This window comes from Andrena cerasifolii, chromosome 2 (genome assembly GCF_050908995.1).
Source record: "Andrena cerasifolii isolate SP2316 chromosome 2, iyAndCera1_principal, whole genome shotgun sequence".
Classification (NCBI taxonomy): domain Eukaryota; kingdom Metazoa; phylum Arthropoda; class Insecta; order Hymenoptera; family Andrenidae; genus Andrena; species Andrena cerasifolii.
The window spans coordinates 19,136,543-19,161,875 of record NC_135119.1 but is presented as its reverse complement, the minus strand read 5'-3'; the positions used below and the strand labels follow the sequence as shown (position 1 = coordinate 19,161,875).

At 44.2% G+C, this 25,333-nt stretch overlaps 1 protein-coding gene across 12 annotated transcripts in view; it reads left to right on the top strand.

The window, feature by feature from the left end:
- Cdgapr (GTPase-activating protein CdGAPr) overlaps positions 1 to 25,333 on the top strand; it is a 35,668-nt gene that overhangs the window by 2,621 nt on the left and 7,714 nt on the right. For 10 of the 12 annotated variants that reach the window (XR_013088334.1, XR_013088335.1, XM_076830570.1 and 7 more), the window contains exons 2-7: positions 3,638 to 3,841; positions 20,896 to 21,033; positions 22,042 to 22,446; positions 23,509 to 23,839; positions 23,909 to 24,242; positions 24,371 to 25,292. Coding sequence is in view for 10 of the 12 variants with exons in the window: in XM_076830570.1 (XP_076686685.1) it covers positions 3,773 to 3,841; positions 20,896 to 21,033; positions 22,042 to 22,446; positions 23,509 to 23,839; positions 23,909 to 24,242; positions 24,371 to 25,292 (2,199 nt within the window). In the remaining 2 variants the exon portion in view is untranslated. Of the gene's footprint in view, positions 1 to 2,274; positions 2,296 to 3,637; positions 3,842 to 20,895; positions 21,034 to 22,041; positions 22,447 to 23,508; positions 23,840 to 23,908; positions 24,243 to 24,370; positions 25,293 to 25,333 lie in introns of those variants that run through there. The other 2 variants (XM_076830572.1, XM_076830576.1) reach the window with 2 other exon arrangements.

Genomic DNA, 25,333 nt, shown 5'->3' with positions numbered 1-25,333 from the left:
GGGGGTCACCGAAGTAGAGTAGCGGCGGCGTTAATAATTTTATCTGCGTTAACCTAGAGTTTCCAGTTCTCCTTATCGACCAGTTCTCGGTGCGTTTTTTGTCGCTGTTGAAAAGACTCGCTCATTATCGCGAAATAGAATGTCACTGACACGTTTCCCCGTCGATAGAGTGGCCCTCCCCTTCCACGGCCGATTCTTTTCCAGAGCGCCGTTTTAATTAACTCGATCTAAGCCCCGCGCGCGAACATTTAAGACGCATGGCAGCGGATGTGGCATAGACTTTTTACTTGCGGCTTTGTTACACTTTTATTTTCGTCGCTCCTCGACCGTACTGCGCGGTACGCGCTCGCTGCAGAAGTCAAGTAAAAAAAAAGAAAAGAGAGGAGAAGAAAAAGACAAAAGGGCGGGGTAAGGGAGAGGAAGGAAAAGAAGGAGTCGACTGTCGGTTTCGCTGGCGAACAGAGGCAGCCGGATGTGCTCTTTACCATGAAAAACATTTCTCTGTGAAAGAACGGTTTGTTAATTAACCGTCGAACGAGGTGGCCCGATTCGACGTCGAGGCTCCCAACAAATACCGAATAGCGTCTGTCGACTGTAACCCCTCGATCTGATCGCGTCTGCCTCGCGGCCAGTAAATACGCGAACGTCCAAGGACATTTTTTCAGTTCGAGCCTGTAAACAGCAAACGTTCGCGCGCGGACATTTCTTCGCACCGACACCGCGGCGGGGCGGGAACTTTTAACGGACGCGAGAAATCGCTGGAAAAAGTAACAGGGGGATTGAATTTTTTTACACCGCTCGCGTTTTACTTTCAAGCAGCTATCTTAATTGGTTTGGAAAGTTAGTAACTGCAGGGATTAGTGTAATTGTATAACACTTCCTGTGGATAGCGTAATTACACATCGGTGTGAATATCCGACGCTAATTTTATTACGCTACTAGCGCCCCCCGTGTCGGCTTCGCCCGAGATATTAGCGTGACTGCTTCGCGTTTATTGGAATTAATATCATTTAAGGAAATTAAGTATTTTGAAGAAAAAAAAGGCTAATTTCTCCATAATATATTGGAAAAGATAGCATTCCTTTGGGAGATTTACTTTTCCTCCAGCGCAACATATACCAGGCGCTTCTTCGTTCCATGTTAACCCTTAACTGGTATCCTGGGGTCGCTCGTCACCCCAAGCACCCAAAGTTCGATGTACAATTTTCGGTTGTCCAAGTTGGTAAACTGAATTTCTAATTAATTTTTTAATAATAGTTTAACTATCTAGCTTCTATTATTTTCTAGTGGTTGCTCTAGTGTCGACTTTACAAATTTCTGTGCCCTTTTTTATTTGGGGTCTGCCACGACCCCAGTATACCAGTCGCGTTTGCCAAAAACAGTATACCAGTTAAGGGTTAATAACGCGTTTTTGAGACATGCAAACATAGCCTATGTCCGTCCTAGATTATCCAGGAACAACGTGTTAAACTTTCAAGGAAGATCGGTTCAATAGGTCTTGAGTTTAGCGCGAACATAAAAATCGGCTCTCTCCTTATATAATAGTGTAGATTTCATACGAGCTGTATTTCTTTCCGCGGCTTTATCTGCTCGGCGCGTAACGTGGCATGTCCCCCCCGCTTTAATCGAAATAATAATTTTCTCTGCGTTCAGAAGAACGATCTTCTCCGATACCGCTGTAATCATAGGTCGTTGATCCCAATCCGCGATGAAGCGATTATTCGGCTCCGCTGGCTCGCCCCACCCTCCGCTAACGACCCTCAATTTTTCGACAACACCAGCCGCGGTTCGCGAAATTGCATTCGCGGATATTCGTGCGGCGCGGGATATTTTAAGGCGGCCAGAGTCATACGGTCTGTACTCGCGGTACGTAATCCTCGAACCTGTTCCCCGATTCAAAAGAGAAAACCGCGATACCGTTGGTCAAGGTAGTCGATTCGGCGGGAGACCGGACAAAGAAAAGTGAAAATACCGGCGGTAATTAATTTTCACGGATGCCCCGTGACTCGGCCGATCTTATCCGCGTATCGAGGGTACCAGGGGGCTGGACGAAAGTTTCACAGGGGCGGTGCGACGCGCGCCCAACGGGTCGAGCTGTTGTTCGCGAAGAAGGCGGCCAGGTGAATCCGCTGCTTTAAAACCGCCCGGCCTTGCCGCGGCCTACGAGCGCCGCGCGCGCAGTTAATAATGATTCTCTTGAACTTCGGTGGAAGGTGTTGTTCTCGGCGAAGAATGAAACACCTTGGCAGATTGTTCTCAGAGATGACGATGACGAAAGAAGTTGGTGGGATTCCAGTGAGGCTTCGTTTGTCCGCGCGAAATCCGAGCACCCGGCCTATTGTACTCGCCGCTGAATTCGTTATCTGAACTTCTGCCAAACGATCCCCCCGCGGCGCGTACAAACGGAAGGGAATGCGTTCTTAGCGGCTGAAGTAGTGGAGATGGAAGCGTTGCGATTAATCCGCGGAATATCCAATAGTTCGATCCGCATAAGGGGTTAGCTACCTTCAGCAGGTAGAAAAAGAATCGATTCTTTGGCAATTTATTTCAGAATGTACATGCATATATTTGTGCAATGGTTTTTGTATTCAGATGAGGGACACTTTAACAGGTTATTATATTATGTTTTGGTATAAAAAAATATGGAGTTATTGGGAAATTACAGCTGATTTACCGGAAGCTGTTTTTACAACGGTGACCACGATTTCTCCAAAACCGCTTCACCAATCTTTCTGAAATTTTTTACGTTTCTTCTAGACATTCAAATCCAGGCTTTAATCGAAGAATTTGTTTTTCCAATGCATAGTTTTTATTTTATGGATGAAGAATGAGTGTTTCTAGCTAAAAATAAGTGTTTTTATCCGTAGAATAAAAACTATGCATTGGAAAAACAAATGCTTCGATTAAAGACTAGATTTCAATGTCTAGAAGAAACCTACAAAATTTCAGAAAGATTGGTGAAGCGATTTTGGAGAAATCGTGGTCACCGGTGTAAAAACAGCTTCCGGTAAATCAGTTGTAATTTCCCAATAACTCAACATTTTTTTATACCAAAACATAATATAATAACCTGTTAAAGTGTCCCTCATCTGAATACAAAAACCATTGCATAAAAATATGCATGTACTTTCTGAAATAAATTCCCAAAGAATCGATTCTTTGTCTACCTGCTGACGGTAGCTAACCCCTTAAAGTGCGCGGGTATCCGCGATTCTATTAACTAATCAAGCATCCATCGGGGATTAGACTGCAATCGGTTCGCTGTCGAGATATCGGAGGGAAAATCGCTGGTCCTCTATTATTCCTCCTCTCCCTCGATGCGTTTGAGTAAAATAGGATTGGTCCTCGCGATTGAACCATCGCGTTCTATGAAAAAGTCAAATATAGGGGGAGGGCTCTCGATAACATCCGTCGAATCTTCTCAAGAGGCTCGGATGAAAGTTCGCGAAAGAAGTCCCCCCCCCCCCATCGTCTTAATCGGCGTTTGCCGGCATGTAACTTGTCCGCGGCAGATTTACGAGCATCTGCTATTCGTTGCTTACGCGCTCCACACGCGCGATTTAATATTTCGCCGGTTATAAAAGTGCCGGGCAATAAAGACGTCTGAGTACCGTGGAAATTGTTTTTCTTGCTGCAGGCGGACGCGCAAAGAGGAATAATGGTCCGATCGGGGGGAAAGTAAGATCCTGCCGTCATCCTGGCGCGTGGCAAACCAGGCCAGAGGCCTGGATCCTCGTCATCCTCGTCCTCGTCCACGGAGAGGTTGCAAAGGATGCCAGGACCGGCTCAAGAGAGGCCTCGCGCGCAACGGCTTACCGACATCGAGCCGCAGACTGCAAAGGTGAGTAAACAATCGCCGCGTAACACGTACGTCCGTGATTCTGACCCTCCCTTGCGGGCGCCCGGGTACATTTTCACCGTTTCGACTGTGTATTATTACTTGTTGCGTTTAAAAATAAGCAGTTCGGATTATACAGTGACTCGCATTAATATTCGGACACTTTTTAAAATCGCAGAACTTTTTTAGACTTGATCACACGAGCTTGAGTAGAAATACGGGCATTTAGAGCACTATATATTTAATTACAAATGACTAACAGTTAAACATCTTGAAATTTCTTTCTTAAATAGTTTTTGAATTGGTTGATTTATTATTAAAGAATTAATCAATTACTCTGCAAATTTTGATCACAAACAAATTTTTTACACCTTCTTTATGACGAGTTGCCTCTTAAATGAGCAGAAATTGGGACATTCACCTTATTATAAGAACCTTCTGTTACATTTTTAATAAAGTTTATAAATTTCTTTAAAATCGCCACCAAAGTTATCTTACCATTTGTTTGCCATCATCGTGGCGTTACCTCTTACTCGTTTACATTACAACTCGCGAATGAAATATAACATCGATCTAAAATTCTGTGTACTTGGAGCGTAAAGGGTTGGAGTTTAATAATTTGCTCGTCGAATCGCCTGCGTCGATCTTTCAGACGATTTCAATTTTTCCCTGCCATCCTGCATTGTGCTGGCCACCACGTGTGCCTCATTTTAAGCGGGAAACATGCTGAGCTGGTTTATTAGTCCCTCGCGGCCGCAAATAGGGAAGGGAGATTCTGTTTGGTCATGTACGTGAATTTAATGGTAGATTCTACGGTGGTCCTCGGTAGCTGCTAGTCGAATTTAATTTAATTTCACGCCGAACTTTCCCGCGGAATCTTAACGCGCGCGTTACCAAACGTCAGCTCTTGGAAATACGCTCGTCGCTCACGAATTCGCGGACTTCGTTCACCTTGATCTTCCTTTCGTTTTCGTTTCCCATCCCCGGTGGATATCAGCCCGCCTCCCCGTTAATTACTTACGTGACCCTCGCTTGGCGTAGGTCGGAAACCGCGTCATACATCATTGCCCCTTTTCCCGCTTCAATCTTCTCGCGAATTATTTCTTCGTTTAGCTTTCTCCAATTCCGTTTACTTTCTCTTTTTACGGCTTATAATAAGTTCCGCGTACACGATCCGCGTCCCTTTTCGACGTCCCCAGTGCTCCACGCGTGAAACTCATTTCCATCGAGATTCCATCGACATATTAAAATCCCCGCTAATCCTTTCATCATCCTTCGTATAGTCCGTCTTTCTCATGGTCGTTCAGGTTGAAATAGCAGAGCTACGTCTCCGCTCCAGCGGCCCAAGTAGGTACATACATATCCACTCTTGCGACGTCGGCTGGACAAACGAAAACGGTGGTTAAAGGGCACAAAAGATGCCATTTCAGCTCCCCGCCCGCCCCTTTCCTCCTTCCGCTCGTGCTTCCCCTTTTCGCAACGATAAACCCTCGTCCACTGTGCCCGTGGTTTCGGGCGGAGCTCGTAAAGTCGGCTCGCGGCGGAATGCGGAAGGTGCTGGTTCTATTTCGCTCTGGTCTCTCGTTCGTCCATCTCGCTGGCGTGAGAGCAAATCGATAGGCTTCGCCCGCTACCCGTCGTACACACGCGTCGTCCGGGTGCGTACCGTCATCCTTCTCCCGGAACACCCGCCGGTTCGACGGAAGCCTTCTATTTCCCTGGCCCCGAAGCTTGAACCCTCCGAGAGCCGCGCAAATTGAGTTGCCACGCCGGGAAGGTGAAGAAAAAAGGGCAACCCCTCGCCCGGAGTCTTCTTAACCCGTTGTTTACTCCACATAACGTTAACTCGAAGACCGTCCTCGTCGTTACACTGACCCCTAGTTTCGCTCGCGTGCCTCGAAGCGATCGTCGGTCGCGGAAGTCGTTGAGTTTCCTCCCCTTGAGTCGTTACGAAGTAATCGCGAGATCACGCCTTTCTGAACATTTCCAAAGTGTTAACTGAGTCGCGGAAAAGAACGGGCTTCTGGCTCGAAACTAGGCGATTGCTATCCCCTCCGATTCTTCTACTGTTCCCGCGACGAATCACAGACTTTCTTTCTATCTCTCACTACCATTCTGCGCGATAAGGTAATACTGTGTCGCACTCGGTGTTTAATCTTGGGGGAGCCCAGTTGGACGACTGAAAATATTCTTAATCAAGAAAATTCATTAGGTGATTGTAAAAATTTATTTAAGAAATAAAATCCAGTTTTCCTTTCTTCCTACAGAGCTCTTAATTTACTTCAGTCGTTATTGAATTAATCTCCTTTTTCCTCTTTCTTTGGGGGGTGTCAGGGCACCTTGGCATCCCCTTCGGGCGCGCCACTGAGGTAGTAAAGATAAATAGAAAAGCCTCCCTTTCGGTCACCTTCCTTCGAGACAAATCTCTGCTTAGCACTTTGGGTGGCGCAAACTTTTGAAAAATGTCCCTCCAAGTCGCTTGAAGTTCCCGCCTAACTCCGACGCTTTCCAGAAGATTTGAAAACTGCCAGAATCGTGCGCGGAGCGCAAGTCCCCCGGCGCGAGAACACGCCGACGCCACTCAGCTTATTAAATCTGGAAAGTGATTCGAGTTAAGTGATGCTTCGATCACATCGAACGACTTTGTTCGGTATGGGATGGGGGCTTAGTAATACTCAATCGATTAAAGCGATATAGTTATATCTATAGAGAAAAGAAAAAGTAGGATAAGGCGAAAAATATTCGGCTCGTTAAGAAAGGACGTAAAAAGTGCTGAGCGCACATGTTGCTCCGTACATAGTCACCATTAATCTGTCGCAAAGTGTACTTTATCCGCCGCAGTCGGTTTTAGCTAGCTACGCGTCTACGTAATTATTCACCGAGACAGCGAAACTTATCTAAAATCATTGAGACTCCCGGACCAGGCGATTAATTACAAGCCAGACTGTTTTAGCGTCGCGAATCCGCCGCGGTGTAACCCGTCGGATGCCCGCGGTTTAAAAACGCCCCGTTCGGAATGGATGTGAATCATTAGCGAGGCGCGAGATAACGCGAATCACGAAGAAGCGTCGTGCATCATTCCAACGGCGACTGAACATCGATCGAAGCATACTTGCGCGTGAACCGCGGACACGCCTGAATGTTACGCAAGGAGGATGAGCGAGGATTGAGATTTGCATGGAACTTAATGGACCTCGAATCGAATTGTATCTTAATTGCAACCGCGCAGCCGATAAATCCACACCGACACGGACGGTCATATGGAATAATTGTCCCGCAATTAATTGCGCAGAAAGTGTGTCTGCTCGCGGCTGGCGTGGAACGCGCTTCATCTGCTCGAGGACCGCGTGTTTTCTTTCGCAGATGTGCTTTTTTTGCTTCTTTCCCCCATCGGGCAGTGCTTGCACGGGGTCGGATACACATTACACATGTCGCGGCTGGGTTCTTGCCGCCTCCGTCGTACTTGTTACTTCGACGGCCAGCCGCTGGCGAACTTCTCGCGTCGCCACCAAACTGCACGCGGACGATGCTAATTAAGCCTCTTCCCCCCCTCCAATTATTATGCGTATCCATTACGCTGCTCGCCTAAGACACTCGGCGTTGTCGCACATCCTCGCACGGGTTGTCGCATAATCAACAGGACGTTCGCTGGACTAGTTTCTTCTTAATCGTGTTCAGATCGTTCACACGTTAACGGTGGTGGAACCCTGAATGACGAAACATTTTTTACCTAATATTTTTTAGGATTGATAGGAATACCATGTGGAGTAATATTTATTTTATTCATTTCTTGAATTTCTTTAAATTTTGTGCTTTTTAATTTAATTATATTTCGTTATTTAAATAGCTTAATTCAAAATTTGATTTGTGGGGTGAAAAATGTAATATAGTTACTTTAAATTACTTTTGAATTCTTTTAATTATTTTTTTTATTTTTTTGGGTTTAATTATATTTCATTATTTAAATAGCTTAATTAAAATTTTGATTTGTGGGGTGAAAAATGTAATATTGTTACTTTAAATTCCTTTTGAATTCTTTTAAATTTTTTTATTTTTTGGGTTTAATTATATTTCATTATTTAAATAGCTTAATTAAAATTTTGATTTGTGGGGTGAAAAATGTAATATTGTTACTTTAAATTACTTTTGAATTCTTTTAAATTTATTTTTTTGGGGTTTAATTATATTTCATTATATAAATAGTATAATTAACATTTTTATTTGTGGCGTCAAAGATGTAATATTGTTACTTTAAATTCCTTTCAATTTTTTTATTTTTTGGGTTTAATTATATTTCATTATATAAATAATTTAATTCAAATTTTTATTTGTGGCGTCAAAGATGTAATATTGTTACTTTAAATTCCTTTTAAATTCTTTTAAATTTTTTAATTTTGAATTGAATTATATTTCACTATATAAATCGTTAAATTAAATTTTGATTTCTGTGGTCAAAGATGTAATATTATTACATTAAATTACTTTTGGGATACTAATTTTTGTATTTTTTTTATATTTATGATTGGTTTGTGAGTTGACCCCACACTGATTAGCCAGGAAAGATTAATTTTCGAGGGAATCGACCATCGTTTCATGTCTCTTCGCGAAAGAGGCAGACATCCCAGCGTTCCAACCTCTTTTTAGGGATTAGTGAAGAGAAAGTATTTGTTACTGTACTTTCCCGCGCCGTATCTGGTGCTAGATCGATCGATCATCGACCCTCGTTTTCAACGGATGAAGAAGCCGACAGGGAGGCTGCTGGGTTTTACAGCGAGGCCGGGCATTGTCAGAGTCGAATGCGCGCACGCGATTATTCTGCCCGCCGTTAGTAGCGGTCAGTAAAATATTGCGGGATGGGTTTCCACGCTTGACAGGGTATCCCAATCATCCGCGGCGGCGATCGGCAAGGAGAGAGCAGACGTAAATAATGGCGTGCGAAATTTTATGTTGGCGCCAGAAATAGAACTTTTTCTTGGTCGATCAGCAGATGGTTGCGGGCGAGCAGAACGGTTTTCGGTGGGCCACTGTAAATCAAAACTGTTCTGGCAGAATGCTGGGGAAAAAAAAAGGAAGATCCGAGATGCACAGTCGCTGATGGAACGTTTTGGGGCAGAGGGATGGGGAGCGTAGCCAGGGTTGCGAATATCGCGGCAGAAATTACAGCTCCCTCTTGCACCGGGGCCGGAGTTCAAGGAAAGCTGCGCGACTAAACTTCACCTAAACCGAGCCTAATCAGTATGAGCAAACAAGAACCCGGGCCGATAAGCAAAGAGCGATGAAGCTTGACCCACAGTTATTGGCCGGGTAAGAAAGTTGCTTCAGTTCCCTGGGATCTTGATTGTTGCCGGTCGTGAAGCACGTTAATGCGGGCCATTTCGGGCTGATTGCATTTTTAATGAAAGCTTGGAAAGAAACGAAGCTCCCGCTCCTTTTATTGCCCCGCGAAGTCTCAGACTTGCTCAAGGAACATTTCGTACGAGTCGCGACTCTTATCGAACGGAAAAGCCGAGATGCATGGTTCACTTGTACCTTCGGGCTTAAATATACTCGCCCGCCCTTGCACGCTTTCATTCGAGGAAGAAGGGATCGTTTAAGGTACAAGCGCGGCTCACTTTAATCAAGATGCATTTATTCCGAGGATGTACGTTATAAAGAGGAAGTGCTGAAAGAAGCCGGGAGTCTTTCGACGGATCGGAATGCAGACAAAAGGGGTGGCCTTTGAATTCCTGCGCTCAAAGGAAGGCTAGTCCTTGTTCAGGATTATTGATTCGAGTGCAGAGCAGCGACGAAAAATGCCGGGAAAGCGAGATGCGTCGTCGTATAGTTTTCCCGTCGTTCTAACGAGCATGGGCGCGGTTGGGCTACCTTCCCACGCAACTCTCGCGGATTGGATGCCGCAGTTTTTGGCCCACGACTCTGCGTACCGGAGCGCACCGGGCTGTGATCACTGATTTCTCTGGAAAACAGAAAACGGGGATGAAAATTCTGTATTTATAGCTCCTGTACGTAGACGTGTACGCGAGAATGTTAGCGGTGCGAGGAAAAGTGCGCATCCAGGTCCAGGAACGGAAATTTTGTGGAATTCAAGCCAAAATCATGTCACGAACCTGAATATTTGGATTTCTGCAAGGTTATTTAAGTATTCCTGGGAGGGTTTCTATTTAATTTGATAAGTTTCTGGGGGACTACTGTGCGATCAATAGAAAACTTGCTGATTCCGTGATAAGGTATTTCCAGGATCCGTAATAATAGAAATGGCCCCTCCATGTGTATGGAAATTTAGGGGATCTGGGGATTAGTGGGTTAAAACGATTCAGTGACCCCGAGATATTTCTTTCTACTGCCTCTAACTATCCTCCGTTCGCTAGGGATAGGCGATGTTCATCGATGTTTACGAAATATCGATTATGGGGGATCAAACATCGATAGTGAACTACCGAAGATAATATTCGCTTTTTTTAAGCTAATTTACGAACGCTACTCAACTCAAAACCGCAGCACGTGCCCAATCTAGATAGCATACGACGTCTATAAGCCGTCTTTAAGACGTCTTTCAGACTTTCAAGACGTCTGCAGACGTCTTAAAGACGGCTTATAGACGCTGCGTGCTATCTGGTCAATATACATATTCTGATATATGTAGAATTAAAAGCCGTAGGGTAAACAGTAAAATGGTTGGCAACTTAAGTAAGAGTGTCACATAAATATCGAGTTATAAATGTGAATTTAGTAAATTTGAAGTGGAAATCAATATAAATAGGTACGAACAACCCCTAATAATCTAAAATTAAATAGAGTTTATGAAAAAAAACAAGAATGTATAAAAATATACGAAAAATGTGTTGACTACGAAGAAATATGGTTATTGACATGGTCATGACAGTAGTTGTCCGATCGGTTCGACAGTAATTGGCCGCTATTTGACACATAATATAATCTAAAAGGAAATGTTATATGATTTGATGATAGAAATTGGTTTAAGATTATTCAATAAAAATGGATATATCTTATGTATGTATGTGTTTATTAAACATAAATAAATATATTTATTCTTATACATCTTATACTTTATCAGTTATTATATCTGACAAGGTCTACGTTCTTTGGGCATCTTTCATTGCTTATAATTATTGGTTTCGCTCTTTTATTTTGAATATTATTCTCCTTGTTACTGATTTTCTCTTTTTTAAATGTTTTTCTCTTGCTGCTTTATCCGATTAATTCAATCAGATTTCATTTTTAATTCCAATTTCATTAAATAAGTTTAATAATGAAATTGAATTTGAATACACCAATTAAAGTTCAAATCACAAGAAACTTAAAATATAACTATACAATGTAACATACATAATAATACTTCTTCTTTTTATTTAATTGTACTATAATCATGTAAATTTTGAATCTTTTTTAAAAATTACCGTTTCAATACGACTAATGAATATGGAGCCAATAACTGTTTTAACATTTCTTAAATATTAATCTTAATTTATTGTTCTGTTTTGTTCATTTTATTCGCAGGACTATTTCCGATCCGTTATTTATATACAATCTGCTGGTCAACAGCTGACTGTTGCTGTGATTTTTTTCTTTCAGGCGTCCTCTATTCAACGTTACTTATGTTCGCTTCGTTCTGCTCACTTTATTATTTTTGTTCTCTTTCTCACTCATGTATCAAAGGGCTTCCGTTAATAAACATATTATTATTATTATTCTATGCTTTGTTGTAAAATCGTCGATGTTGTCGAAAATCGATGATGTCAGTTCGATGATTATCGGTTATCGATATTTAGCTGTGGACGTTAACATCGATACTTTCTCAACATCGCCCATCCCTACCGTTCGCCGCATCCAACTAGCTCGTGAAACCTTTTTACCATACCCCAGCCGCGGAAATTTGTTTGTGAAAAGAGAGGGAAATTCTTTCTGCTCGGTTCCGAAGGAAACGATTCGTCCATTGCGAAGGCAACGGTGCGGAAAGAGGCTCGACTGTGCTGCTGGTTTCACCCCCCCAACGCGATATCGTATCGGAGTCCCAATTTTCGTATCCCGAATCCCCTGTTCGCCGTCGGCTCCGCCCTAGTTTCTTCCCCAAGGTTGCCATTATTATTGCTTGATTGGATGTGTTACTTGAACGGCCTAGTTTTTGCTGGAAACTATTATTTCCATCGGGCGTCATTGTGCCGCCGCATCAAAAGCCGGAAGACAGTCGCCTTTTAGCATTAACGATACAATGTACGCCTATATCTTTTGTTCTTCCGTCCCCTCTTTGCCTCTCTGATTCTGCAAGGTAATACTTCATTATTACAGTTAACGTTCCAAAGAACTATAATTCTATGGTAATCAGTGCTTCCTTCAAAAGCGACGAATGCTTTTTAGTTATTCAAATTTATTTACAACAGAGCCTGGTTAAATATGTATGCAGCAGTTATTACTTAAACTGTATTCCTCCATTATCCACAAAAGACGGCTCCGCTGCCGAACAGAATTAATTCGACAGAATTCTTAACCTTCCCATTGAAGTCCTCCGGGGTTAACGGTGTCGCTAAAAATCGTTGAATAAAATTCCCCTTTGTTTTAAACTGCCACACGCGGGGAATTGATTACCACCCTGCAATCCGCACTCCTGCGAATTTAAAAATTCCAAGCCACCCTCGCCAAGCCCTGCTGTTCTGCGTAAAGCATACTCAGCCCCCAGATGCACTCTTCGAAGCGATCCGCACTTTACGCGACGTTCGGGAGCGATTGGAAGCGTCTCGGCGCCCGCTGCGCGCATCGAAGGTGTTATCAGGGGGGCGAGCGGAGGGTGGGCCGCTGCGCGATGACGCGGGTGGGTGCAGGGTCGCGCGCGCGGCGTATCCTAGGAGAGGAGGCTGGCTGGTGACTCCGTGACCCAGTTCTCCCCCCGACCCCGTGGGTTCCGCGGGGGGGTTGGCGAGGAGAGCGCCTGTGGATTCGTACCGCCGAGGACCATGGAATCGTGGCGTCCCGTCGCGGTCAGAGGCGTCATCGACGGGCCTTCCTCGTCGCCGATCGGCCGCCGCGTCGTCACCGCGTCCCATCGCTACGCGCTCGTCGTGCTCGCGCCTCTCCCGGAGAGCACCCCCGTCCACGGCCGCCCTGGCCCGCGACGCTATGCGTCGCGTCCTCGCCAGCTGTGCCAGCTGTTCCAGCCGTCTCGAGGTAGTTGTTCCGGACGACACGCTGCTACACCCTGGCCCGGCACCGACCTCCTGCACATTACGCTCCGTCATTCGCGGTCCAAGCATCCGAGAAAAGGCACGACCGTGCCTCTGAGCGGATTATCGCGCGTGCCCCCCCCCCGAGGAACCGCTCGCCACACTCTGTCATCGCTCTCATGGATAATTGGACAAGCTAGATCAGCCAGGGACATCTGATGTGTTTGCGGATCTCGTATCGTTTTATCGAAATTTTCTTGGGAAGCGTTCAGGTAGTGTCTCTGAATTCATTGTCGTTTATTAATCTCCTCTTTCCTCGCTCCTTTATTTAAATGATTCTCGGACGAGTGCCGCCAACTGGGCTGACTCGCGCAATTAGATCTCAAGAAGAATTCATGCAGCATCCATTGTACAGCAGGTATTATTCTCGGACAAGCTGCATCGTCAAGCAGGCAATTAAAGCTGCCCGTTGAGGATAATACCTGCTGCGCAATAGACGCTCAAGTATTTTTCTTCTAAAATCTAGTTCCGTGGCCAAAGTTACCTCATTTGACGGAACCCCGATTGCTCCGACGATGCTGTCTTGCGATGCTTCGTTGCATTCCAGTAATCTTTTCGCACTCTTTTAGTTGAGAGTTTGGGGTAATTGTTTCATTGGATTTTTATATTTGTTTGTTTGTTTTTTCGTTGCCTTTAGCGTTTTGATCACGCAGGCGTGATCCTGTTTAATGGACTCGTCCTGCGCAACGCGGCCTTACCGTGGTTTTGCCTCCAGGGTATCTTGATTCGTAGGCAATCGAACGCAGTGCTGAGTTTCTTTGCATATTCGCGCATGAATTATCATTTTAAGGGACGGTTAAGGGAGGAGGGTTTTTCGTTAAGCTGTCTTCACCGCTGTAGTCGCATTGCAAAGGCACAGTAGCTTCCGCGGTGCTCTTAAGTAAATCTTGATTAAGTTTCTTGGCGAAGAATTAAGTAGAGAAGTCGGAGAATTTCAGTACCAGCCTTTATCGTAGCTTGAATTCGTTGTTAGACTTAGCTCCTTGACTGAACACTTCACGGGCCTGTCTTTGTTTGATTTATCAAGTTTCTAACGATCCTTACGCGTGTACCATTCTATTGCATTTTGCAATCGTAGAGCCTGCTTTGTATTTGAGGAGAATGGTGCCCATTGTGCCTCGAATCGATTTCCTCCTAGCTCTCCAATTTTGTCGCCCTCGAGAAGCGTGCGAAATTTTCAATAGCTCTTCGACGGAGACTTTCTACCTTCCGACGACTGAATCTGCCTTGCAGTATAATTGCTACCAAATTCTATAATGTTGATGTCGATGATGAATTTTCCAACCGTGTGTCCGAATGAATTCGGTGACCTCGTGCATCGATTCCTATCCCTTCTCCAACAAGTGTTCCCTGTGACACTATTTCCCAACCCCTTCGTTTATAGTTTCTGTACTGATTCCATTCTTCCCTTTAGTCCCCAATATCGAAGCACTGCAACCATTCCTGCGGATCTTTAAATATTTTCACCCCCACCGAGTTCTCTTTGTGTCCACTTGACCTGGAATGCTTTTCATTTGCCTCGTGCACACAAAGCTGCGAAATATAACAATAGGATAAAGTCAGGAACCGTCAGGAAAGTTGCTTCCGTTGTTCCGCAGATAAAGAGAGATCGCTCCGAGGGGAGCAGCGGGGTTGGATTCTTTATTCGACTTATGAATAGTGTCTTAAGTTGAAGAAATCAAGCGCGCGCAAGGTTTTCCATCTGGGATCTTTATTCGAGCCGCTGTGAAATAATAAGTCGAGATTGTATATCGAGGAAGCTAGGAAAATAAAGCGAAAGACACGGGATACGTTGCCGCGACTACCGTGCTCCTCGTTTCTGGAACACCGTTTGGTTTCCATCGGGATTTATCGGGACGAATAAACGGTGTATCGTGGAAGTAGAGTACCCGCAGCATTCGTAATGTTTGCTTAATGTTGCCAAAAAGTTCGTCGACCCACTAACGGGAGAAACTGCAGCTGCCCCAACAGTTTCGCCCGTTGCAAATCCCTTGCTGTTTATCGATCGCGATGCGCTATTAAACATCGCTCGCGCTTCCTCGTCAATGGGATACGTACCCAACGAAGACTTCCTTCTATTCCACGCTCGTGCGCGTTATATGTATTACGAGGATGGACACTCGGTATCTAGAAATTTGAGAAGCTATAGCTACGATTTCCCTCGTTTTCCTTAGATTTCCTTCTAATTTCCATACACACCTTTTACGTAACACCTATGAATTCGTGTTATCTAGAAATTTGAAGAAGAAAAGCTACTATTTCCTACGGTTGCTTTCAATTTCCTTCGATTTCTTTCTATTTTCCACACACACCTTTTACATAACACCTATGAATTCGTGTTATCTAGAAATTTGAAGAAGAAAAGCTACTATTTCCTTCGATTGCTTTTTCGATTTCTTTCGATTTCCTTTGATTTCTTTCTATTTTCCATACACATCTTTTACGTAACACCGACCAATTCGTGATATCTAGAAATTTGAGAAACTAAAACTACGATTTCCCTCGTTTTCCTTCGATTTCCTTCTAATTTCCATACACACCTTTTACGTAACACCGACCGATTCGAGTTATCTAGAAATTTGAAGAAGAAAAGCTACGATTTCCTTCGATTTCCTTCGATTTCTTTCGATTTCTTTCGATTTCTTTCGATTTCCTTCGATTTCCTTTGATTTCTTTCTATTTTCCATACACATTTTTTACGTAACACCGACCAATTCGAGATATCTAGAAATTTGAGAAACTAAAACTACGATTCCCCTCGTTTTCCTTCGATTTCCTTCTAATTTCCATACACACCTTTTACGCAACACCGACCGATTCGAGTTATCTAGAAATTTGAAGAAGAAAAGCTACGATTTCCTTCGATTGCTTTCGATTTCTTTCGATTTCTTTCGATTTCTTTCGATTTCTTTCGATTTCTTTCGATTTCTTTCGATTTCTTTCGATTTCTTTCGATTTCTTTCGATTTCCTTCGATTTCCTTCGATTTCTTTCTATTTTCCATACACATTTTTTACGTAACACCGACCAATTCGAGATATCTAGAAATTTGAGAAACTAAAACTACGATTTCCCTCGTTTTCCTTCGATTTATTTCTTTTTTCCACACACATATTTTACACACCACGGATGGATTCACGTTATCTAAAAATTTCAGCAACAAAAACTACGATTTCCTTCGATTTCTTTCCATTTCCCTCGATTCCCTTCCCTCTTCCACGCACACGCATCACCTAACGCCGACGGATTCAAGTTACCCAGAAATCTGAGGGTTAGAAGCTGCTTCGGATCGAGAATACGTCATCGGCTGGAACGTCCGTTCCAGTTGGAGGGTCTCGTAAAGCCTTCCTGTTAAACACCTAGAAAATGACAATGAAATTTTACGGCGGAAATAAAGTTTTCTGTACCGAGGAACCCTCGTCGGCGGGGAATCAGCGTCGGTCGCGTTCGCTCTATGGCAGCAAGGTTCAATTATAGAAATTTACCGACAAATTCGAAGGAGGATTGGCAGCGGGAGGCGGGTTTAAAGGAGCGTAAAGCAGGAGGCAGCGCGGAACGATCGTTTCCGAGCGATTGCCAGATCCAGCGGGCAAGAGAACAGTGCAAGCTTATATACACGTATAGAAGGCCCGATGTTTGCCTCGGCTTGCTTGCCAAAAAATACAATGACCCAAATAAGACGAGTTGCACTCGTTCGTCGATACTCTCGCGCTCAGCGCGGTTCCCCCTGATGCTCGTTCCAGGGAGAAGTAAGGCCCTTTTCGCACGGGACATTTTTCTGGCTGGCCACTAATATTTCAGTGAGATTCCCTCAATTTCTGGCTTCTATCTCTTCTATCTTAAATATCAAAGTAAGCGCGTGTAGGTCAACGATATTAGGCCTTGAAGATGAGAATTTTAAATCGCAATGAGCATCTAATAAAATTACGGGGCGAAATGGATCCTGTGCCTGGAGCTTCGGCAAACTTACATTGCCTCTGGCAGATGAAGGTATTTAAAATACCGGCTATGAGCCGTAGATGTGTCTGGTGCGAAAAGGATTTACTGACTCAATAAAATCGTGAGTTTATTTTGCAATGAAAAAGTAACGTATTACCTTGTAATATTAAATATCGACCGACTGTTGGTGCCTACCGTTAGAGAAGCAAATGGTAACTTACACAATAGCAATAGATTCTCTCAATTGCTCGATAATGGAAGTCGAGGAACTTGAATAATTCATGCAGTCTATCGAAACATATTCAGAAGGTGCCCGGCGAGTTCGAAAAATTCAGTGACCCCATAATTCGCCCAGCTTCAACCATCTGCTATCCGTCAACGTCTTCAAGCAGGCATAGGTAATGCAGGAAATGTTCACCATACCGCTCCTCCGACGTATTCTTTCTCCAGTGGAAATACACTTTCCAAGAAATATGAAACCAGCATGTTCGAAACAAATTTCCAGCATTCGGGGAATATGTTATTCTGTTTTGAACGAACGCTGCGGATGATCGATTGCGAACATTTCTGGGTACCTGCTGGGATATTGCATCACTCGAAGAAACTCGTAATCACTTATACATCAATTATTAATAGTACTAGGATAATGTTGCAAAAATGTGTAGCTCACTGTCTCGGCCAAAGAACTCGACTACGAGTCATTCTCTCGATGCAATAAATATTTCCAGTACTGTGCACAAGTCTACTCGTAGGTCATTCAAATGTAGGGGAAAGGTAGGTAATATGGAGCATCGTAAAGTTTCGATAAAGAAATGACGAACTCTGCAGAAAATCGTGTATATTATGTAGTTCCCTAGAAACAGTAGGGGCTTCGCACGTATTATTCGCTTGCCCAACGTGTAGGAAACGTATTTATTTGTTTATTTGTATCCTCTACTTAATATATCTTCAGTTTTAGTAACAACAATCAAGTTTCTTCAGTTTCTTTACAAATTTCCCAGGTGTTCCATATTAAATACCATTTTTTCGAGCTGTCGATTTTCATTTTGTTTTTTTTTAGTATAATTTCAAAACATCTGAATTCTTTTACATTTGGCCGTAGAAATATGATTATGCATTAGATCCTACGCCCCCTCACGTCAGTTTTATTAAGGGGTTATACCTAGCCAGGCAGCCGAAAAGAGGCGAATGTTTGTGAATTTTTTTTGAAAAAGCGGAAGCATATATTCTTACAGAACTTTTTGCACTTAAAAGAGCAACATTTAAAGAACATTTGATAATTTTTTTGTACAAAAATATTTACGTTAATAATAAAGTAACAACCCACATCCAAGAAGCCTTTTAAAAAATTTCCTTTTGCGGCGAGCACTGCCATTCGGAACCAGATTATCTAAAATCAAAATACAAAAAAGATTTTGTTAATATATTAACGTATCCTCTGATTGGCGGAGGGAATTTCCGAAATATTAATTTAAAACAAAATGCCGGCTATTTAAAGTTGAAATCCTAATTTTTTCGTGCCACGCGAACATTGGCCTCGTTTCGGCCGCCTAACTACGTATAACCCCATAAAAAGAAACACAAATTCCCATACATTTAGTAAGCTTTTGAAATCAGGTGTTACATATTACCTACGTTTGCTCTATCCGTTCTAAGAAAACGTGTCTGCGTTACGTTGTACTCGTGGAATCCGAAATCTAGCTGGAGATAAATGGAGAACAAAGGGACACGCAAAAGTGCTGGCCACTTTTGCGCCCACTCCGCTCGTAGATTCGTAGGTCAGGGCGTCCACGAGCAAGCAGACGTAAGCTTGTTACACAAACGAGATAATTGATAGCGCTTTTATAATTGAAAGCCTACTCTACCACTTCTGCCGGACGGTTAAAGAGGAAGTCCCTTGTACGTGCAGCTGAAAGGATGGGTTGACTTCCGATTTTTTCTTCGAAACCCGTATATCTGATTCGCTGCTAGCTCAACTGCGCCGTCCAGCCTCTCACTCATTATACGGGGCTTTCAGTGAAGTCTAAGAGGTTGATCTGGCTGATTGAACGATACGCTCGGTCTGCTTTTATTCCACGTTTATACAGGGTGGCAGCCAAAGGGGCGGCACGAGCATGCGGGAGGCGATTCCTTACTCAACAAAACAGAAACAAAATTGTGGAATAAAATTCTTATAATCGTCTGAACGTTGCCTATTCTTCTCTATAAATTCAGCTGGGATATGCGACTTTAGGGTGGACTTTTTAAATCGACGCTGAAGGCATACAGAAGTAGAAAGAATCGAATGGCTTGTAATCTGTACTGTCTGCAGCATCCGCGCAGAGAAATTTGAAGGGGCCGATTCTGCATGCTTTTTCAGCTTGAAGATGACGATAGGCATGGTCTGGCTGGCAGACAAGGTCAATGAGTAAGCTTGCTACTTATGCCGCGAGTGCACGACATTCCGATTACGGATTTGGCCCGAATTTAATGTACCGGGCGGTCCAAAGTAGGGGGTCGAAGAACCTCAGGGTCGTGTGGCGGTGAGGGGACCAGACAAGATGTATTCGTTCAACATTATCACCAGCAACTGCTTTATATTCCTCGCTGATTGTGCGCTGGAAGGATTTTCGTAGAAGTGGGACACAAGTGGGTCAAAAAAGACCCGGGGGCGGTTGCAGGGTGAAGTTTATTGAGATCGATTCCTGACCCAGTGTTAACTAGAATTTTTGTGCGAGTACTAGGTGTTATTAGTCATTGTGCTACAATTAGCAAAGTAATTAGGATAATGGGTTTTTAATGAAAAATTCTGGCCACTGCGAGGTACCGACTGCCAGCAAGATTTTGATGAAATGTTTGACCCGAATGCCGTGCAGTACCCTCGTTAGTTAAATTCTCCACGCGCGGTGAATCATCTTAAACAGTCTTCCTTCAATTGCCTTCACAGACTGCCACCATTTTCTGCCGGCGTAAAGCGCGATGCAGTGAAACTCGTTTAAACCGTTTCTTTACTTACATAATAAGTTTATTCGAACACGACTCGGTTTCACGGTTCTCATTTCTCTTTCAGCGACAGCGATTAAAGCGGCTGGTTTTCGACGATGCTGCGAACTCGATTAAACTCCGCAGAGGCCTCTGGTCCTTTCAGAGCAGGCTGCGTGGAAAACAAATATCCCAGCTCACAGTTCTGTCCAGCAAGATTCGTTATAATTTAACGTAGTTAAACATGCAATTCGACCCACATCGTGGATGACAAATGCAAACTAACAAAATTGGAGGATAGAACGTTGTCCACTAAAGTTTTGCGCTATTGTGAATTTTAATGAATCTTCGGAGAAAAATGTACACGTTTACTGGAGAAATATTGCCACTGTGCGCTCTTTGATCACGCCCCAGAAGGAAAGCAATGCAAACTCATTAGTCCCGCGGTAGAAACTTAGAAACCAGCTGCAGGTCCTTTAGTGCTCGCAGTAGAATATTTCATTATTTCGTGCACTTCTCTCTTTCATTTCGAATTCATTAAATGTTTCCCGGGGCTGCGTGAAAGTAGGTTAAAAATACGAAGCGTTTATTTCGTAGGCGTAAACGTTTCGCCTGCCACTAAATCTGCGCTTCACGTGGACGGGAAACGTTTTGCGAGCGGAATTTTATTCCGGGCTACTTTCTTTGCGAGCGCTGAAACGTGTTAACGCATTGAGGATGGACTGTCCCGCGGTAAATAGAGGAGAAGAAAGGCGCCCCGGTAAAGCTGGCGTTAAAGTCCAGCAGAGAAGCGTCTCTGGAATATCCTTTGCCCCGCTAAATTATGTACCGGCACATAGAGGTCGCGCGTTGATCTTCGATGCGTTGAACGCGATGTGATTGCGAGAATTTATAGAGATCGTTAAATTTTTATTTAACGCAGGGATTAGGATGTAATCGAACGGACGATTTCAGTACACCAGTCAGTTCTGGCAGCAACATGGGCAGTATAGCACGGTTTCCAAAATTGGACGAGTGTGCCCACTTTCATTACGAACACGTTGAACTCAGTTCCTTGGAGGTCAGTCGCAAACATTTTATTATTCAACACTACCCTCTCTGAGCACTAAGTTACTTGCAGAAATACTTGTTAAAAAGTCCCCGTTTAATTGTCAAATAATATACAGCCTAGGGGAATGTAAATTCATTGTTAAAATCCTGTAGATTGTTTTCGAACTTCCCCAATATCTTCACTTATATTCTCTTTCCTGCTTTTTTTTTATTTAACCCTTTTAGTGCCAGGCGAAAAAGAGGCGCCTATGCGAGAATAACCGGCTGAATTTGACGGTTTTACTAGGGTTTGGGAAAATGCTCATAAAAACCAAACAAGAAATAATATTTATATGATTCAAAAAGCAGTATATTAAGGACGAAATAGAGAACAAAAAACTTCCCACTAGTTTTTCTATATTCATTGAAAATTATATTAATAACAAAGGTGTAAAAGATCATAAAGTAAAAGTCCAGGTCTCTCTTACAAAACGTATTTACACATACAAAAAGTCATCTCTTCATCATAATTTTATATAGACGATTTATTACAAAGTATATACTTTGCATTTCCGATATATTTTGTAACAAGATAAATAATATTACATAACAAGCATAAAAAATAACTCGACGGTACATGCGCCGGACGGATTATTAGTCGTCGTCCACAAAGAGTTAAAATGAAAAACTATTTTTTTCAATTCTCTCGTACTGAAATTAGACCATTTATAACGTATTATAAATTCATTTTGAGATTGAGTTCTCGCGCAATGCGAATAGTAAAGCGCTATAAGGCGCGGGCCGATATATCGGCCTCCGGCACTGAAAGGGTTAAATATCTGATTACATTTATTTACTACTTGACTGTACTGTTCATACCCAAAACTTGCACTTTGAGACTTTATTCCATATTGAGCTTGAAAAATAATGGTCAATTTGCCTATCAAAAATGACCCCCTTAGCATTCCTTGTAGTACAGTGATTTTGTTCAAGCGACCGATTAGAACTTGCAAAATTAACCATTGTACGCTGCTTGCAGGTTTCACTTAGCGAAGGCTCCAATGAATCGGACAGCTACGCGGTCCGCGTCACGTCAGGGGACGCGTGCTGGACCCTCCAACGGTCTTACGATAATTTTGTTATGTTCGACAAGCAATTGCACCGCTGCATATTCGACAGGAAGTTCTCCTCGCTGGCCAAGCTTCCAGACACACGGGCCAAGAACACCTGCGATATACTCGGGGACTATTTGAGCAGGTTCTCCCAATTGAATCACGAAGGCCTAAACTGCGGCCCCGTGTTAAATTGGCTGCAGCTAGACAACAGGGGGCGAAGAATCCTCGTGCCAGAGTCAGACTCATGCCCTATTAACACCCCAGCCGTGGCTGCGGCTTACGCAGTCAGGCCTTACGTGGCTCAGGCACCGGATGAGATCTCCTTTCAGGTGATCACTCACTTTCCGAGTACGAGGCGGAGGCGCTGTTTCAGATGCTCCAAGCTTTGCTTCTCCGGAGAACCTGGCTTGCTAAAATTCACCATGCTCGAGGCAGCTGAGTGTAAGGAGTAGGTACTTTTGGAAATGTATTCCAAAGATCCGGCAATATCGCAGTACCGATATTGTTGCAACGTGTAATTAGTGATTAATTACTTTGACAAAGTGATAAGCATAATATCCAAAAATACACGTCTTACACCTGGAAGCCTCGAGTTGTAATGATTAAGGGTCCATTCTGGTTAGAGGGGTTGAAAGAATCGATTCTTTTTAAACATTTTAAGAAAGTACATATCCTCAAGAATGTACTGTTAAATTTTCATAGAAAAATTCCGATTATTTTAGATTCTCCAGAAGCATTTTGTAGAGAGCGCCAGAGGCTCGGCCTCTGTAGATGAAAACTTTGAAAGCGTTTTTCTCGAAACGTCATTTTTTCTCATCGTGAAGATAAAATCTCAAAATCTATCGAACCGATTGCTTTATAAATTTCACTGCTTATTATGCACACCTGTGACTCTCGCAGGGACTACAACCAAGTATTTTCATTCGGTCTAACCTACTTTTAAAATCGAAAATAGCAAAAGAAAAAAGGCGAAAAGCAATTTTCTTGCATTTTGCCCGACATTTTGCTAATTTTTAAGATAAATCACTAATTATAGTCCGAGCGATAGCGACGGTCTAACGTCTGGGTTCAGATAAGTCTAACAGCTGAATCGCCTTCACGAGCGAGGCATGAATTTTTAAGCGTGTCATCAAGACCGCTTTCAAAAGCATTTTAAGAGCAATAATTGTATTATTTTTATATTTTTTATTTACTGTAGAAATGTAGTTTAAGAAATAGAAAAAAGTTTTATTCCGTTACTAGAATTATTTTCGTCGCAATAAATTTCTGTAAATCGCTGAATTTATTGGCGCGCTAGCCGGAATGACCCCTTAAATGTCGCCTTGTCTGTAGTAAAGAGAATCAGTAGCATGCGAACAGCAGTTTAACGTGATTCTGTTGCTGGATTCCAGGTTGGGGACATGATTTCTGTAATAGACATGCCTCCGCCAGGGGAAAGCACATGGTGGCGCGGGAAGCATGGATTCGCGGTGGGATTTTTTCCAGCCGAGTGCGTAGCTGTGATCGGGGACAAAGTTCCACGGCACCTGACCGTGTCGACGACAGTTAGATCGAAGCTGCCCGTGAAACCGGTGCTGAGGAAGCACGGAAAGTTGATCGCCTTCTTCAGGTCGTTTATTCTAAACAGACCATCCAGGAGGAGGCTGAAGCAGTCGGGGATCTTGAAGGAGCGGGTGTTCGGTTGTGATTTAGGGGAGCATCTCTTGAACTCCGGCCAGGACGGTACGTGCACCGTCCCACTCCCATAGAGGAACTTTCAGCCTCTTTCTAACGTTTCCCCGTGCTCCGCAGTGCCCACCGTTCTAACGTGCTGCGCCGAGTTCATCGAGAACCACGGCCTGGTCGATGGTATATACCGTCTGAGCGGCGTGACATCCAACATCCAGAGATTAAGAAACGCGTTCGACGAGGACCGTGTTCCCGCGTTGCATTCCGATGAAAGTATCCTGCAAGACATCCATTCGGTGGCGTCCCTGTTGAAGATGTACTTCAGAGAGCTACCGAATCCACTCTGTACATACCAGCTTTATTCTACTTTCGTTAGCGCGGTCCAGGCCAACACGGACGCGGAGAGGTTGAGGCGGATGAGGGACACCGTTAGAAAATTACCACCACCCCACTACAGGTAACTCGGAGCAGCCGATCGCCCTCGCGACAAGCTGTTGGCAATGTGCCTATTTAATCTCTGTGTAGAAGCTACGGCAATGCATGTTTCGGTATGAAAATTGAGCGGTGGTCGCGTGGTGTTTTCAGAACCCTGGAGTATCTGATGCGCCATTTAGTTAGAGTGGCAGCTCGTGGCGCGGAGACCGGCATGACGCCACGCAACGTCGCCATAGTGTGGGCACCGAACCTGCTGAGGTGCAAGGAGCTGGAAGTCGGCGGCGTGGCGGCACTGCAGGGCGTTGGCGTGCAGGCGGTCGTTACGGAGTTTCTGGTCTGCTACGCGGAATTAATCTTCGGCGATGGACCCGTGGGAAGGCCGAAATCGTTAGCCATTACGACGTCCGCGAGATTGCTCAGCTTGGAGGAGGCACGGAACAGGAGCCTGCGGGGGGAGCCCGACTACATAGAAGTGGGCGCTGGTCCAGCTGGGTTACCGTTGCATTACCACACGGTCATAGAGCTGCCGCGAAAGAGAAATGGCTCGAAGCGCTCGCCCTCGTTGAACTGGAGGGCTTTGTTCGGCAGAGGTGGCCTGGGTGCCAGGGGTAAAGCGAGACAAGTTGGCACGCCACCTCAAACAGAAACGGTGCCAAGTTCCTTAAACTCCTTGCGACGATTGAGACCGGTGAAAAGCGCCGACAGCTTGGACGGCGAGGACAGCGTGGGCCCTCTTCTAGGACCCCCGCCAGCCAGGCCGTGCGGCCACAGTCGATCGGTATCCCACGACTCCTATTTCGATCACCTGGCGGACGGTCCCAATGCCACGTCGCCCCTGGATCTGTCCGAGATACAGCTGAACTTCGATCTGGAGGAACGGGAGATGAGGATGTTCTCCGAGGAAGAGAGCGGGGGAGTGGCGTCTGTGGAGGCGTCCCCGCGAAGGCAGAGAACCGAAGGGGCGCAGAACGCTGGTACCACCGGCGGATCGAAGAGGAAGAGGTCCCGATTGGAGGAGAGACTGCAGTGCGACGTCGAGTTGCGCTTCATCGATAGCCAAAGTCCTGATCAGGTAAGGCTTTTACTGTCGGCTGTTGCACGCTAGTAGTTTAC